This window comes from Nothobranchius furzeri, chromosome 7, assembly GCF_043380555.1.
Source record: "Nothobranchius furzeri strain GRZ-AD chromosome 7, NfurGRZ-RIMD1, whole genome shotgun sequence".
In the NCBI taxonomy this organism is placed as follows: Eukaryota; Metazoa; Chordata; class Actinopteri; order Cyprinodontiformes; family Nothobranchiidae; genus Nothobranchius; species Nothobranchius furzeri.
In genome coordinates this window covers 58,516,709-58,531,536 of record NC_091747.1, presented here as the reverse complement: position 1 = coordinate 58,531,536, position 14,828 = coordinate 58,516,709, and the positions used below count along the sequence as shown (strand labels likewise).

At 43.0% G+C, this 14,828-nt stretch overlaps 1 protein-coding gene across 1 annotated transcript in view; it reads left to right on the top strand.

The window, feature by feature from the left end:
• The window catches only part of apbb1ip (amyloid beta (A4) precursor protein-binding, family B, member 1 interacting protein), a 31,102-nt gene extending 16,631 nt beyond the window's left edge, over window positions 1-14,471 (top strand). The window contains exons 7-14 of the mRNA XM_015955443.3: window positions 1,562-1,683; window positions 3,877-3,951; window positions 4,022-4,165; window positions 5,280-5,390; window positions 10,231-10,329; window positions 10,406-10,529; window positions 10,633-10,694; window positions 11,390-14,471. Of these exons, the coding sequence (XP_015810929.3) occupies window positions 1,562-1,683; window positions 3,877-3,951; window positions 4,022-4,165; window positions 5,280-5,390; window positions 10,231-10,329; window positions 10,406-10,529; window positions 10,633-10,694; window positions 11,390-12,034 (1,382 nt within the window). The 3' untranslated portion in view covers window positions 12,035-14,471. The remainder of the gene's footprint in view (window positions 1-1,561; window positions 1,684-3,876; window positions 3,952-4,021; window positions 4,166-5,279; window positions 5,391-10,230; window positions 10,330-10,405; window positions 10,530-10,632; window positions 10,695-11,389) is intronic.
• Window positions 14,472-14,828: the final 357 nt, after the last annotated feature.

Genomic DNA, 14,828 nt, shown 5'->3' with positions numbered 1-14,828 from the left:
TCACATGTGCTCGCCACGCGTGCACAGCTGAGCTGCAGTTCAAAGGGATTTGTCCTCCTCACAGTTCATTTCAGCTGGTAACAGAACTTTTTAATAGCCTGACTGTACTCTGGAACCCTGGTAGCACTTTATATAATGTCGACTTTTTCCTCCGCTGGTAAGCAGTAATTGGAAAACAAGGTAAAACTGCATTTAAATGCCCGCAGTGTGAGGGGGGTCTGAAAAAACTGGAGAAGTGGATGTTCAGAGGAAAAGGAAGTGGGGTTTTGATGTGTCTTTTAAGGTCTGATCAGCCAGCATGCACAGGTGGGCTGCGTATGGAGAATATGTGGGCAAACAGTATGAGTCTCTCTACAGGTTTTGTCTGCGGTTTCAGTGGTGGTCCCACATGGTTTTGCCCACATAAGGTGCTTTTCCACTGTTGGAACTTTGGGGTTAATTTACCAGAACTAATAATGGGCCATTCCCATCTGTACCGGGTCGGCCCGGCCGGGTAGCCCCGGTCGGCCCCAGCCTGGCCCGGTTGATTCCACACATCTTTGCCTTAAGCCCATGTGGGCTGATTCTACCCACCAATCAGAGGCTTGCTCTAATGGAAGGTGTGAATTTGCTGTCAGCAGTGGGTGTGTTGGCCCTGGTCGGCCTGAAGCAGACCCCCTCGAGAAGAGGGCTGAGAATGAGCCTTGGTTGGCCCGGAAAAATACCAGACCACCCAGATATGTAAACAACCTACGCTACCCGGCCTGGGCCGACCCGGTATAGATGGGAATGGCCCATTAGTTGCGTGCAGCTTGAGTGGGCCGGCCGAACGGCCGTTTTCTGGGCTACTTTCAGGAGCTTTCTATAGCGCCTGAGCAGGGGTAGGAATGGCCCAGCGGAGGAGCTGAACGGAACTTTTGGTTAACTTGTGTGGACTGGTTGTAACTCAGTACGGCATTATCAGACGTTCAAAACAACCGGCATTAGTAAAATTAGAAGAGTTGCTTTGTAAGCAGAATGGAAGCAAAAAACAGTCACCGATCGTGCTGCTTTACAATTACCATTACTAAACTCTCAATACCGGAAAACACAGCACAATTCCCCCACACCAACATAATCCACGGGGTTTTGTTGTCTCAGAGCGCCGTAAAAAACTGAGCTTCTTCTGGTCATTGAATGCCACATTTTATATCATGCAGCTATTCTCATGCTCCGAATAGATTCACATATTATAAACTTCAACAGAATAAAACTTGTAAACGTATTAATGTTACTGTTGACGCTTTTAGGCACTGATCAGGTTTGACATCACTCACTGCCGAAGCATTCTCGATAGGGTGACGTCTGTGCAAAGTCCTGAAAGGGCTGAATTTGAGTGGAGACACAACAGCCGAGAGGACCGGGACATCTCCTGCTTATCTAAGATTAGGAATAATTCGAAGCTCTGTGGATTAAGATGAAAAACAATCTAGATTACACCAGTTTTATTTTAATACAGTCTGGGTTCATTTAAAGGTCATTTTTCACAACCATAAATAATCTGTAGCTGTAGTTTTGATTTGATTTAGCTTTCTCTCTGCAGAGCGGACGTTTGAGGACCATGAAAACATGGTGGAGCCTCTGTTGGCGTGGACGAGGGACAGTGAAAACAAAGTCCTCTTTCAAGAGAGAAGAGATAAATTTGAGGTCTTCAAAAACCCACAGGTTGGTCTTCACACGATGTCAACACAAACGTCCACCTCTTTAAACAGATCAGCTCAGATACTGAGCAATCAGACATCCTAATTCTTGGCCTGAATCTGATCTGGTGCTTTTCTTGTTGGACGTAAGAGACGTCTCTCCTCCTCAGTGCAGGCTGACCCTTTAAATTATTGTTGTTGCTGTAGTCTATCAGACCAATCTGACATGTTTGCTGTTATAATGAAACAATCTCTGAGTATTTAATGGTTTCAGTCTGTTGGCAGCAACAAATAGAGCACAGAGGTACTCCATCACTTCCTCTAACAAAAGACAGATATGTTCTCCCTTTTCTTGCAAAGCGTCTTTATTCATTTACGTCTAACGTTTGAAAAAAGCTTCTAAACCGATTTATCTAAGGGATGAAAACAGGGTCAGAATCAAATCAAGAAAAACTAAATAAGTAAAAGGAGGTTTTTTTAGTATTTAGAAAGGATGTGATTAAATAAAAACAATCTGCCAACGCAGAGCGATCGTAGAATCATCACATTATTTTTATTAGAAAACTTAAGAACACGTTTCCACCCGGACTTATGTAGATGTGACACACTGAGCCGGATCACTCTAGTGTGTGCTTTAAAGAGACGGATGTGCTTCCTGGTAACGATGTTTAGCTTTAGTCAGTTAATATGACTTAACAGTGAGTTGATGCTTTTCATAGTGAATAGGTTAATTGTCAGCATTAATAGCTCATTAGCCTGTGCCAGCTAATTATTAGTTACAGCAATGTTTCCTAAGTTATTGTTTTTAAAGGGATACTTTGCAGTTTGGCTTGCTTTTAGCACCCCCTAGTGTCTGTTTAGTAAAACCAAAAGTGAAACTTATCTCCTCGCTGTGCGTTCATCTTTTAAACACCTTAATCTAACAGCTGAAATGTCTCCTCAGCCTTCATTAGTAAGTGGTTCATCACTAAACATGCTGGAAACAGACTCCAGTACCAGGCACGTCAGCTCCATTTTATTTAGTCCAGCAGGGACCGGACCGGCACTCTGAAGTTGCAAGTGTGATATCCTGGCCACAGAGAGCGGTGGGAGTCTGAGGCCTAGTCCACACGTAGCCGGGGTTTTTTAAACGAATATCCGCCCCTCCAAAAACTTGCATCCACACCACCTCGTTTAAAAAAAACTCTGTCCACACGTACCCGGATAAATACGTTGTTACGGACATGCCAGACCTGTAGGCGGCAGTACTTCCCCCGTTCTTAACCTCGTCCTTCGTCTGTGGTCTTCCGCAAGGAGCAGTAATTCCGCTTGCAAAAACAAACAAGCAGAAAGCGCTTGGACAATTGATAAAGCGAGCGCAGCTCTGAGGGCATCCATGCTGTCGGCTAGTGTAAACACAGGTCGCACACGTGATGTCAGCATTTTTTTGTCGCAGAAAGTGACGTTGCGGACCTTAAAACTCCGGTTTTGTCTGTCCACACGCAGACACCCAAAACGGAGAAAACGCAGATCTTCACTTTGGCCGGAGTTTTTAAAAAGATCCGTTTTCGTGTGAAAAAACTCAGTTTTCGTGTGGATGACAGGCAAAAACGTTGAAAAATATCTACGTTTTGGCAGATCCTCGGCTACGTGTGGACGGGGCCTGAGTGGCATTTCATTAACTCTGTAAAGGGTTATTTTAGCACATACTGGCTTGAGAAAATGGTTCTAAAATAAGAAAAATTTGCATACTATCCCTTTAATACAGGAAAATAACTTGGTTGCATTGGTCAGTCACAAATTAAAATAAATTGTGATAAATTTGCTATTTTGCAATTCAAGTGAGAGTATTTTAGCCTGTTTAAGGACAGCCCAGGTTCATGAGACGAGGCTCTGCTACTAAGACAAGAAATGTAAGCTCATTGTCTGTAAATTAGATTCAGCTGGAGCCATTTTTTTAAGTTTGATTAGGTCTAGCCGCCATCTTGGATTGGGTTGACTCCAAAAGTTAATTGGTTGTAGAAAAACATCCTGTAATTAAATTTTGGTGGTTCATGAGATATTTTAATTACGCTCAGACAAACATCACTCGTCTTTATTTCTTTATAAAACTAATAAAAATAACTAAATTTATAGTAACGTGTAGAGCTGCACAACCCAGTATTGCCATAAGATTAGGCATCTTCATTTCTTTAAAGTATTTTAAAGTAAAATAATGTATTCTTGATTATTCTGGCAGAATTTTTATCTCTGGAAAAAGGACAAGAAAACGCTCAAAGACATGAAAGACAAAGATAAGGAACTGCTGATAAAGGTATGATGGTTTTCCCACATCTCTTACATATTCCCTTCTACTCTTCTCACCTGGATTTTTACTCTTATAGGAGAACTTCTGTGGGCCCTCCATCATCGTTCCCGATCTGGAGGGGGTGCTATATCTGAAAGAAGATGGGAAGAAGTCGTGGAAGCAGCGACTCTTTCAGCTCAGGGCTTCAGGAATTTATTACGTTCCCAAAGGGAAGACCAAGGTTGGAAGAGATGGTGTATTTCAGACAACAGCCTTTTTTTACACTGAATACATACTAAACAATGAAATTCCAGCAAAATCGCAGATATTCTGAAACCACGATAACACACTTTGGTCACCTGTTAGCGTTTTTGTGGTCCTTGTGTAATATTTCTGCTTAATAGAGGGAGGCTTAAAGGGATATTTCACTCATTTTTAAGTAAGGTTCTATCAGTAATTTCTCTATAATAAGGACTCCCTGTCTTCAGGTCATGTCACTCAAAGCCTGCAGAGTCTCTAGAAACAGGAAGTAGTCCTCTGACCGGATCAAAACTCACGGCTAGTTAGATCGGTAACAAACTAGCTTCCAGTGTTTAAAACAACTCGTGCATTGGGATGCTTGATCACATGCACTGGTTTGACTTTTCTGAACATGACTTGCTTTAATTACGGGAAATTTTAGGAAAGGAGGAAATGGGAGTTGAACCGGCTGATCAGGACGGGGCAGGGTTAGGGTTGGGGTTAAGAGGGAGTTAAGCCAAAAAGCAAAGCTCTCCGTTTAGCGGTTGATCTTCATACCGATCCTCACAGATGGTCATGAGCTTTGGGTGATGACCTAAAGAAGACCGTGAATACAAGCAGCCAAAATGGGATGGGCCCAGCCTTAGAGATAGGGTGAGGAGCTTGGACACCTGGTACTCAGAAGAACTGCCGGTCCTCTGTGCCAAGAAAAGCCAGCGAGATGTGACCTGGAGACCTCACACAGGTAGTGTTTTGGGTGTGTTTCCAGCTGGAGGCACCAGGGCAACCCAGGAGATGCTGGAGGGATCATACTGTATCTCCATATTGACAAGGGAACGCCTTGCGGTCTCACCGCTGGAAGATTGTGTCAGAGAGGATGGTTTTTGCTGTTACCCTGGGGCTGACACTCCAGTGACTCAGACCCAAACTGAAATTTAGTCTATGCTGATCTGGCTTTGAGTTACATCACCTGTAGGTAGGGTCCTGATAGGGTCCCACTGTAGATAAACAATCAGAAGACATCTTGTATTTCCTGACTGTACTGAACTTCCGTACCCTCAGAGAATCAGCTTCTCAACAGCTTGAAATGAAAACTTCTTTTACTCTGTTTGCAGTCGTCTCGTGACCTCGTCTGCTTCGTCCAGTTTGACAACGTGAACGTTTACTTTGGGAAAGATGTTAAGAACCGCTACAAGGCTCCAACTGACTTCTGCTTTGTTCTAAAAGTAAGTCGGCTGCTTCGAGTTAACACTCTTTGTCACTGTGGATCTGATATAAACACGTACGTAACCTTCCACAGACGCTCAGAAGAAGTTCCAGAGTTTTTATATATATAATAACTATATCAGGCTGCACAGCTGCTCCATTTTCTCGGAAAATGAAACGGAACAAAAAGATGAATTTGAAGAAGTGAAAGGAGACATTTACATCCATTTTAGCTTAAAGTGGTGAGTTGAAATGACCCGAATGACTTCTGCAAAGCACTTCCTTCTAAACAACATCACCAAGTGAGTTAAATACAGGCTGGTGATCATGAGAACGTTTGTGAAAGTCTCTATTGGAGGACAAGAGCCAATACCAGTAAGAATGCAGAAAGTTACAATTTTTTAACCACTGGTTTCAAAAATGTAAACCTCAAAGAATTGCTTATTTCAGAGATTTTTGATGCAGTCCGATATCCGATAGGGGTTGTATGAACTAGTCAACTAGTCGACTTCACTGCTCTGTCGTGACTTTTTATGCCTTTCATCGACTAGTCGCTGTCACGTGATAATGACCGACAAGAAGCTGTCCTCGGAAAAGACAGCAGGTGACGAGCTCCTGCATGTTGGGATGCGACGCGCTGTGCCAGAGCGTCGGTATCTGACGCCCGCCGTAAAACGGACATTTGACCAAATTGTGATGTTTACCCTCTTGCAATTTCACCTTCCCCTCACCCCCATCCTAACCTTAACCAGCTTGCGCATACAAAGCTCTGATAGTTGACGCACTCCAGACATCTGCGTCCTGAGCACGGCCACAGTAACATTATCAAATCAGGTGTCGCCACCTCAAAAACTAATTTAACACGCGATCGTTCATGTCGGCTCATTTCCTTTTATGTTTTCTGTCTTTTATTCTTTTATTTGTGCCTGATGCGTTTCGCTGCTGTGGAGCGGGGCGCATCACCTGTTTCGTCCTCCGGTGACGCACCTCACCGGTGCGGCCGGCGTGCAGCACTCACTATGCTGTTTTAGCGGTCGGTAGATCTTTTAGAACTGCAGTTCAAAGGTAACTCATAAGGTGAAAATATATGAAGCCAGGTAGCAGTTTTTCTTTAGGATTGAGAGGAGATGCAGGAAAATAATAAACAGGCAGGACAGAAAAATAGTCAAATAAAAACAAGCTAGTTTTTGTACCTGGTGGTTGCAACAAACAGACACCATTGAAGGTAATCAGAAGTGAGGAACAGAAAATGAAATAATTATTTTAATGTTTAGAGCAGCAGGAACTCCGAGAGGCTGCAGGCACATCAGTGAGTTTGCGGCCGCTGCGCAGGGGGAGGGGAGAGAGGGCTGAAGCAGGGGGAGGGGGAAGAGGGCTGAAGCAGGGGGAGAGGACTGAAGCGGGGGGGGGGGGTAGAGGGCTGAAACAGGGGGAGAGGACTGAAGCAGGGGGAGGGGGGAGAGGGCTGAAGCAGGGGGACGGGGGAGAGGGCTGAAGCAGGGGGAGAGGGCTGAAGCAGGGGGAGGGGGGAGAGGGCTGAAGCAGGGGGACGGGGGAGAGGGCTGAAGCAGGGGGAGAGGGCTGAAGCAGGGGGAGGGGGGAGAGGACTGAAGCAGGGGGAGGGGGGAGAGGGCTGAAGCAGGGGGAGAGGGCTGAAGCAGGGGGAGGGGGGAGAGGGCTGAAGCAGGGGGACGGGGGAGAGGGGTGAAGCGGAGCAGTAAAGATGCAGAAACTACCGTTGTTAAGAGATGTTTAACTTAGAAAATGTGGGCACAGTTTTAATTGTCAAAAACTCCAGCGAACCAACCGCTTCAGGTGTATGACGTCATCAACGACTTCTCAAAGTTGACTCGGTTTTCATTACTTGACTGTCGACTTTAAAAATAATTAAGTCATGCAGCCCCTAATATCCGATACATCGTTTTTGGGCCGATATCGAATTAATTTCTACACTGATTGGAACGGGACATCTCTACCAAATATTACTGTAAATTAATTCAGAAAGATGTTGAGGTCATTCCTGTACTGCCCTCTACTGGCTCCCTGTAATGTTACAATAAATTATATTTTCTTTACATGTAATCCGATACCAGTGCAATGTCCAGAAATGGTCAGTTTTCACCTATAGATTGATCTGCATGCCACCGGTCATCTGCAGACATAAAGTCCATTCTCTAAAGTGGATTTTACATCCTAGCTTCCAACAAATCCAGAAGGATACTGCAGCCTTGTTGACATTTCAGGAGGAACAAGATGTCAGGCTGTGTTCCCAAATAAAGCCTTCTTTTGATAACACCTCAGGATTGCTCACTGTCTGAATGAAGTGACTATTTTCAGCTCACATGAGCTAATCAATCGTGAAATGAAATGAACAGTAATGGTTGATGAATAATAATATTGTCTTGATTAATCTGTGCTTAAATTAATAAGGTTGATTAATCTGTGCTTGAATTACTGAAGTTTGAAATGAATATTATTATTACATTGAAAGATTATATATATGATGATCAGTAATGTTTGATATGATAAGTGAATCATTATCTGCACTCATACACAAGGTTCATTAGAGATAAATTAAAGTTAAGTTAAACGTCATGACACATAGATATTTTCTTAGCCACAAACCAGAGCATCCTGTATCTGAAAGAAGGTGTGATGTTCTGAGGTTTGCTTGTTAACACCCCTTAACATGGCACGTCCCGGTTGGCCAAGAAATCATAATATGAGAATATTAAAACAGAGCTCACTAGACGGTGAGTCAGTTCTAGAGAAAGCTACGGACAGGCCATCCGGAGCGAACCCTCTTTAACCCAGAGCATCTTTGACAAGCGGTCAAAAACCTGTTACACGCTGAAATGACCCGAATGACTTCTGCAAAGCAAACGGTTCCTTCAGCTATTCAGAAACAGCTGGTCTAGACGCAAACAATTTCATCTGTTGTGATCCGGGAGACGACTCTAGACCGACTTGGTCGTACTGCGGTCTTTTCTACGAACCTCGATACCTTGGGGTCACCCGACCCCCCTGACATCTCGGCTCTGAAAGGGAGTCTCCTCGGGGGTACGTAGAACACAGCCAGATTGCGTCTGATGCCGTTTTGATAAGAACCAAGTTCATAGTTTAATGCAAACCATGTTCTTTTCACACCCAGAACTCAGTTCTTCTCATCGACATATATACTGGACAATTCATTTCCATAGGCTCCAATAACACGTTTTTGAGGTTAAATGGGAGGTGGCCACCGCCGCCATTTTGACCGTGTCACAGGTTCCGTCAAGCCCAGACAATTCCACAAAAGGGAAGAGAGTTGGAGCTGAGGGTGGGGCTGTAAGGCTGGGATCAACTGACGACACCCGGTCGAACTAGCTACAAGCTAACCTGAAGCTAACCCAAAGCTAACGTGGAGGTGGGAGCTAAGCTAACGGAGGTAGCAACCTAGCTACAACCGGAGTTGACTGTGCACAACACCAGAGCTTCTGAGTCAGAGATACACCGGGCTGACCGCTGGGTAAAACCGGGTGGAAAGGTTTCCATCCCAGAGCTTCACAAGCCAGCAGCCCATGCAGCAGACAGGAGCTGCGATCAGACAGAGATGCGCCGGGCTGCGGGGAGGGGAGTAACGGGTGGAAAACAGAGGTCTCCCGAGAGCTCCACAATCCGATAGTCGGAACCCAGCTCCACCAACATGTTATATTTCAACCCATTTTCTAAAGTGCAGCATTATGTTAAATGCACTGGGTTTTACCCTATTACATTTAAATTTCATGGTTAAACAGTACATGTTAAAATCTAAGCTCAGCTCGGCAGTGACCTAAAATACATAAATATAATTTTACTTACCGAAAAAAAATGAAGTGGAGACTCCTTGGACGCTCTGTTAGTGCAATTAATGCCACAGCTAGTCATTTTGTCCAACAATTGCACAACAAATATCCAAACAAGAATACACGAACACAGAGACTCAAAATCCCGGAACAGTTTCCAAGCCAGACCGAGGCTCTACTGAGGCCTTTCCCCGGAGCTAGCTCTGTGGTCACGTGGGTCGGATGCTCATTAATTATACAGAATTTTAGGCTTTTAATACACTTAAACAGAAGAGTGAGATAAAAATTCACCCCCCTCAGAGTTGTCATGAGTGTAAACTAGATCATTTAAGCCAAAAACATGTTTTGGTACCAGGCTGTAAACATGTTTATTTCTGCTGTGAAATTGGTATTTTTAACATGGGAGTCAATGAGGATTTGCTCGCTTCTGACACCAGCCCCTAGTGGACGAGGGTGGAACTGCAATTTTTGGCACTTCCGGGTTGGGCTCAATTTTTGAGCCGCATTGTGGGGTCTTGGTTCTTCTAGATAGAAGGTTCTGATGAACACACCATTCAATCACCACACATTCATCCATCACAGTAGCCTTGGTTAACTTGTCATGTTTTTATTTGTTTAGAAAATCAGTTTATTTTCTTTTATAAGCCTGACTCTGTCTGAATTGAGACGAAGTGTGTTTGATCCCTGGAAAAAGCAAAGAACCTAGAATCTTCTGATTAAACATCCAAAGACCAAGCAGGTTGATATTCTATATTTATATAAAGTATCAGAGCTTATTGGTCATAAGTAGAGGTAATATATTAAGCTTAAAAGGAACAACATTTACCCTCTACACTAGATTGAAAGTATGTGAAAGTTTTCCAGAAAATCTGATTACGTAGAAGCAAAATATTTTTGTCCCCAAGAGGACGAATGACCATTACCTCGGGATGATTTTATTTGTTTGGTCCCACTCTGGATGTTACACCTCGGTCTTGTGAGGAGTTCTCAACTAAACTGAAAAAAGTCATGAATGATGTTGACTTTTCTCCTTCAGCATCCTCAGATCCAGAAAGAGTCTCAGTACATCAAATATCTGTGCTGTGACGACGACTGGACGATGCGCCTCTGGATGACGGGGATTCGGATTGCAAAGGTAAATTTGTTTTAAAATACTTGAATCTGTTCTAAACCAGACAGTTTGAAGTGCTACGTCTCTCTCCTGCTCCTAGTATGGCGCATTGTTGCATGGAAACTATAAAGCAGCAGAGAAGAAGTCAGTGGTCAGCTCTGCATGGACAAACCGCAGCACTCCATCCAGCTCCAACCAGTCGACACCGTCACCCACCATCAGAGGTACGAGATGTCCTCCACATCCTCAGGAAGTCAAACTTCAGACGTGGACATGAAAGCCTTTTCTTATTTTGACTAAAGTTTATTATTTGTGATCTTTTTGCAGCCAAAGCTTCAAGCCAGTCCAATGGTCACGCTTCCAAACCACAACCAGGATCTGATCATCAGGTAAACTCGCTAGCCAATTCAAGATGGCCACCACAGCTAAAATGATAAAGTGATAGTTGTTACGCTTTCTTGTGGGTAATCACTTTCTATCCCTTCTTTCTGCACCAGCATGGAGGCTCTTCGAACCCATTTGGTGTTGAAGTTTCTATAGAGACTAGATAATTCCTCAGAGCACCTCTTGGTGTTTCTTACATAACTTTTCTTAGATGACCTGACAAATGAAAATCATGTTTGACGCACACTTTTAGACCCAGTGCTGAAATGAGAAGTAAAAGCAGAAATCAGGAGTTTTCTCCAGAGGGCACCATCTAGAGGTAGAACAACTGGGCTGCACCTTTAAGCCCCTCTCTCGACTTTCGTAGTTGCAGCTGAAACCAACGTCAACGAATGCTTACCACCTCTAGCCACCAGATGCATTTTTGCTAATTGTATGGGACTCTGGGATAAGGAGCTAGGTTAGCAAAAAACGGCTATCACTTTTACGGATTTCTAAAATAATTCCCGAAATGGGGAAACCTCCAGATTGCCGCTTTTACAGATGAGTGGATTTTTGTACCCAGAAACAGGATCGGATTGGTTTGGGATCATTTTGCTCTTACTGTGTTCTCGCTACATCCTACATTTCCCAGAATGCATTACTGCGTGAAATTCCTTAACCTCTGTGTATATCTTTGTGTTTTGCTTTATTTCTTCAGGACTTTGGAAATCTCCCACCTCCACCTCCACCATTGAACGAGATCCTTCCTCCACCTTCACCCGACCCAGTCCTTCCACCTCCACCACCTTCACTGGCTTCCAAACCCAGTGGACCACACCGAAAACAACCCAGTGGTTTTCCTCCACCTCCTCTTGGGATAGACAACAACCTCCCTCCTCCACCGCTGCCTCCACCCATTGACGAAGCTCCTCCAGATTTCCTTCCACCCCCTCCTCCAAATACCGGAATTGGTTCCTTCCCCCCTCCTCCTCCAAACACTGGCTTTGGTTCCTTGCCTCCTCCTCCTCCTCCTCCTCCTCCTCCTGTTAGTTCTCTTCCACCTCCACCCGCCAGTTTTGGGGGCATTAAAAAATCTCTGCATCCTCCACCACAAGATCCTCAGTTTTTGCCCCCACCTCCACCTGATCCAGTGTTTACAAGTGCTGGGGCACCCCCACCACCCCCACCTCCCCCTCCTGCTTTTGCAGCCACCCCACGTGCAAATGCCCGGCCTGCCGGGTCAGTGAAGAAGATGCCTCCTGCTCCCCCAAAGAGGACTACACCAGTGGCAGGAGGTGGAGGAGGCGGAGGGGACTTAATGTCAGAACTGATGCTCGCTATGAAGAAACGTAGTGACCATTAAACAGAAGAACCATAAATATAAAACAGACAGAAACGTTTATCTTTCATACTTTGGAGACGAAAATAGATTCATCTCCAAAGGAATTCATCCATCCTTCATCTTTATCCTAAGCAAGAGACTTTTTTCTCACTTTATTGCTGTAAATGATGTAAAAACAACAACGATACTCTGGATCTCGTGTGTTTTCTTAGGGGAGCTAGCTGCCAACAGAGAAACACAAAAAGAGTTGATGCCCTCCAGTGGTGACAAGCTGGAATTACAATTGATTTCTGTTAAACTAGCCTGGTAAGCTGTCCTATTTAGTCTGGCCACAACCCACAGAGCAGTGAACGTCACCTGGTGGCTCGCGGGCCACACTCGGTCCGCCATTTTTACTGAATCAGGAATAGAGAACATGCATGTTCCACTTTTTTCTTTATCAAATTAAACAAACTGATAAACAACCTTTAATCAGAAATGACTACAAACTCACCTCTCCCAACATTTTTTTGTTTAATCTGTAGCAGTTTGTAGAATCTCTGTTTGCGCTTTTCGCTAGAATAACGCTTAATTGCAGTGTTGCAACAAAAACTGCTCACAGGAAGAAAGCAACACAAGCACAAGTCAACAATGTCTAGGTTGGTATACAGAGCCTAAATAGGAAGCCTAATATGTTAATTATAATTAAGGGAGGAAACAAGCTGAATAAGTAAGATTAAGTTACATAAAATGCTCCCTTGGAAAAAAATAACTAGTGGTTAAAGAGCAAGTCACCCCAAATCAACTTTTTTTCTGATAAACTATATAATGTGTCTAATCGTGCTGTAGACACATGTAGTCAATAGTTTTGCACTTTAGTGAATTTTAGTTCAAATTTAATCTCTCCACTGCAGTTGGATTTAAATCTGCCATCGCTATTGGCTAAGAGGTACCCTAGAACATTAGCTGGTACCATATGATGTCACAATGTCGTTGTGAGCCTGTGTGTATGTATTTGTTAGCGGCTCCGCCCTCTCGGTCTGCTAGGCAACAGCATTTGGTACATTTTTTAAAACAGGAAGTGGGAGTGGAGTAATACTCTGGTAGGGGGTGACTTGCTCTTTAATCACTTTTTGACAAACGGCATGCTTGAAATACGATGGATCGCGGAACAGCTTCACAAATAGGAAGCCTAATATGTCACAGTCACCCCCTAATGGCTTGGGTTACTAAAAGAAATATGAACATGAACACTGACAATTGCTTAAACAACAACAGAAATTTATAAAGAAAATTAATATGTCAAATATTGATATAATGTAATCAATATAATTAATTTTAGAAGAGCATCTAGCCCTCAAAGTCTGCTGGAAACTACTTCTGACCCTCGAACAAATTTAGCTGAAGAACTCTGCCATAGAGAGTTCAGTCATGGTTGTCTTTCAAACGGTCTCTGCATGCAAATGGACAGCAGACATGACAGACTCGCCGCTGCAGGTGTCAGTCAACAAGGCAGTCGAGTCCACCATACACCGAGGAAGAAAACGCTAATACATCCTTTTTCTAAATAAAGAATTCAAGTACCTCTGCTCTTGAGTTGAAGAAAAGCTCAAGCCTAAATAGTCAAAAGTTGATGCCAAAGCCGTTTCAAATGAGTTATCACATCTGTTATTTATTTATTTATTTATTTTGCTCCATCGGACTGATCTGCACAGAAAAACACTTTTGCTTCTGCAGTGGTCTCTCTAGATTTTTGAGGCTACTTTTAAACAATTTAGGAGAATAATTTAGCCCCTTTATCTTTTAAAGCTTATAATGTTGCAGCCTGATGGTAATTATGGTGCACTTATTTGATTGTTTTATGTTGAAATGTATGCGATAAAGCAGCTTCACACGTTGCAAGATTAATTTCCATCATACACCAACTAAAAATTAAATATAAAGATGGACTAAAGACTGCTTTATTATATCCCACATTTACAATTACTAGATGCGTAAATACATTCCTTGTGTGAGTTTTGTTAACACAACACTGATAAAGTTCAAAATAAAACAGTAAATCAAAGAAGTTTGTTTTAAAAGCCTACACGGCTCAGTGCTGCCACCTGGTGGTCATTTGGGCGAATTTCAGCTTCCTACATTTCGCCAGGACTGATTTCATTTTAAACCCATACAGTACACCCAGCCTGGTTTCTGACAACTGCTTAACACGTTTAAACATTATTTACTGCTTTATTGTCTTCCTCGGGTGAGTTTTTGGTAACATGACACGGATACGAGCAAAAATAATAAATAAATAAATAAATAAATAAATAAATAAATAAACAAATAAATAAATAAATACTTTAAAAATATTTAATAAAAAAACCTAGCATGCATTGATGCCGCTGCCTGGTGGTAATTATGGCGCATTGCAGCTTTCCACATTACAGACAGATTTCTATCAAAAAATAAATAAATAAACACACACACAACTGAATTCCTGGTTTCTTGTAACTTCCTTTCGCATTAAAAATATTTGAAGCTCAAATAACATTCTCACGTGATTTTGTGTCACTCAACCATAGACTGTACGCACTCAACACGGATACATTTCTAAATAAGGCAATAAAAAGTTTTGAAAGCTAGCATACCCCGGTGCTGCCACCCTGTGGTGATTATGAGAAACTGCAGCTTCCATCATTACAACAGGATCACACACCAACTTATAAAAAAACGAATAGAGGGATAAAGTGGATAACGCCTGGCTTCTTGTAAGTGCTTCCCACATATTAATATATTGTGAAGTTTTTTAACAATCATCATGTGATCTTTGTTAACACACACCGAATAACTT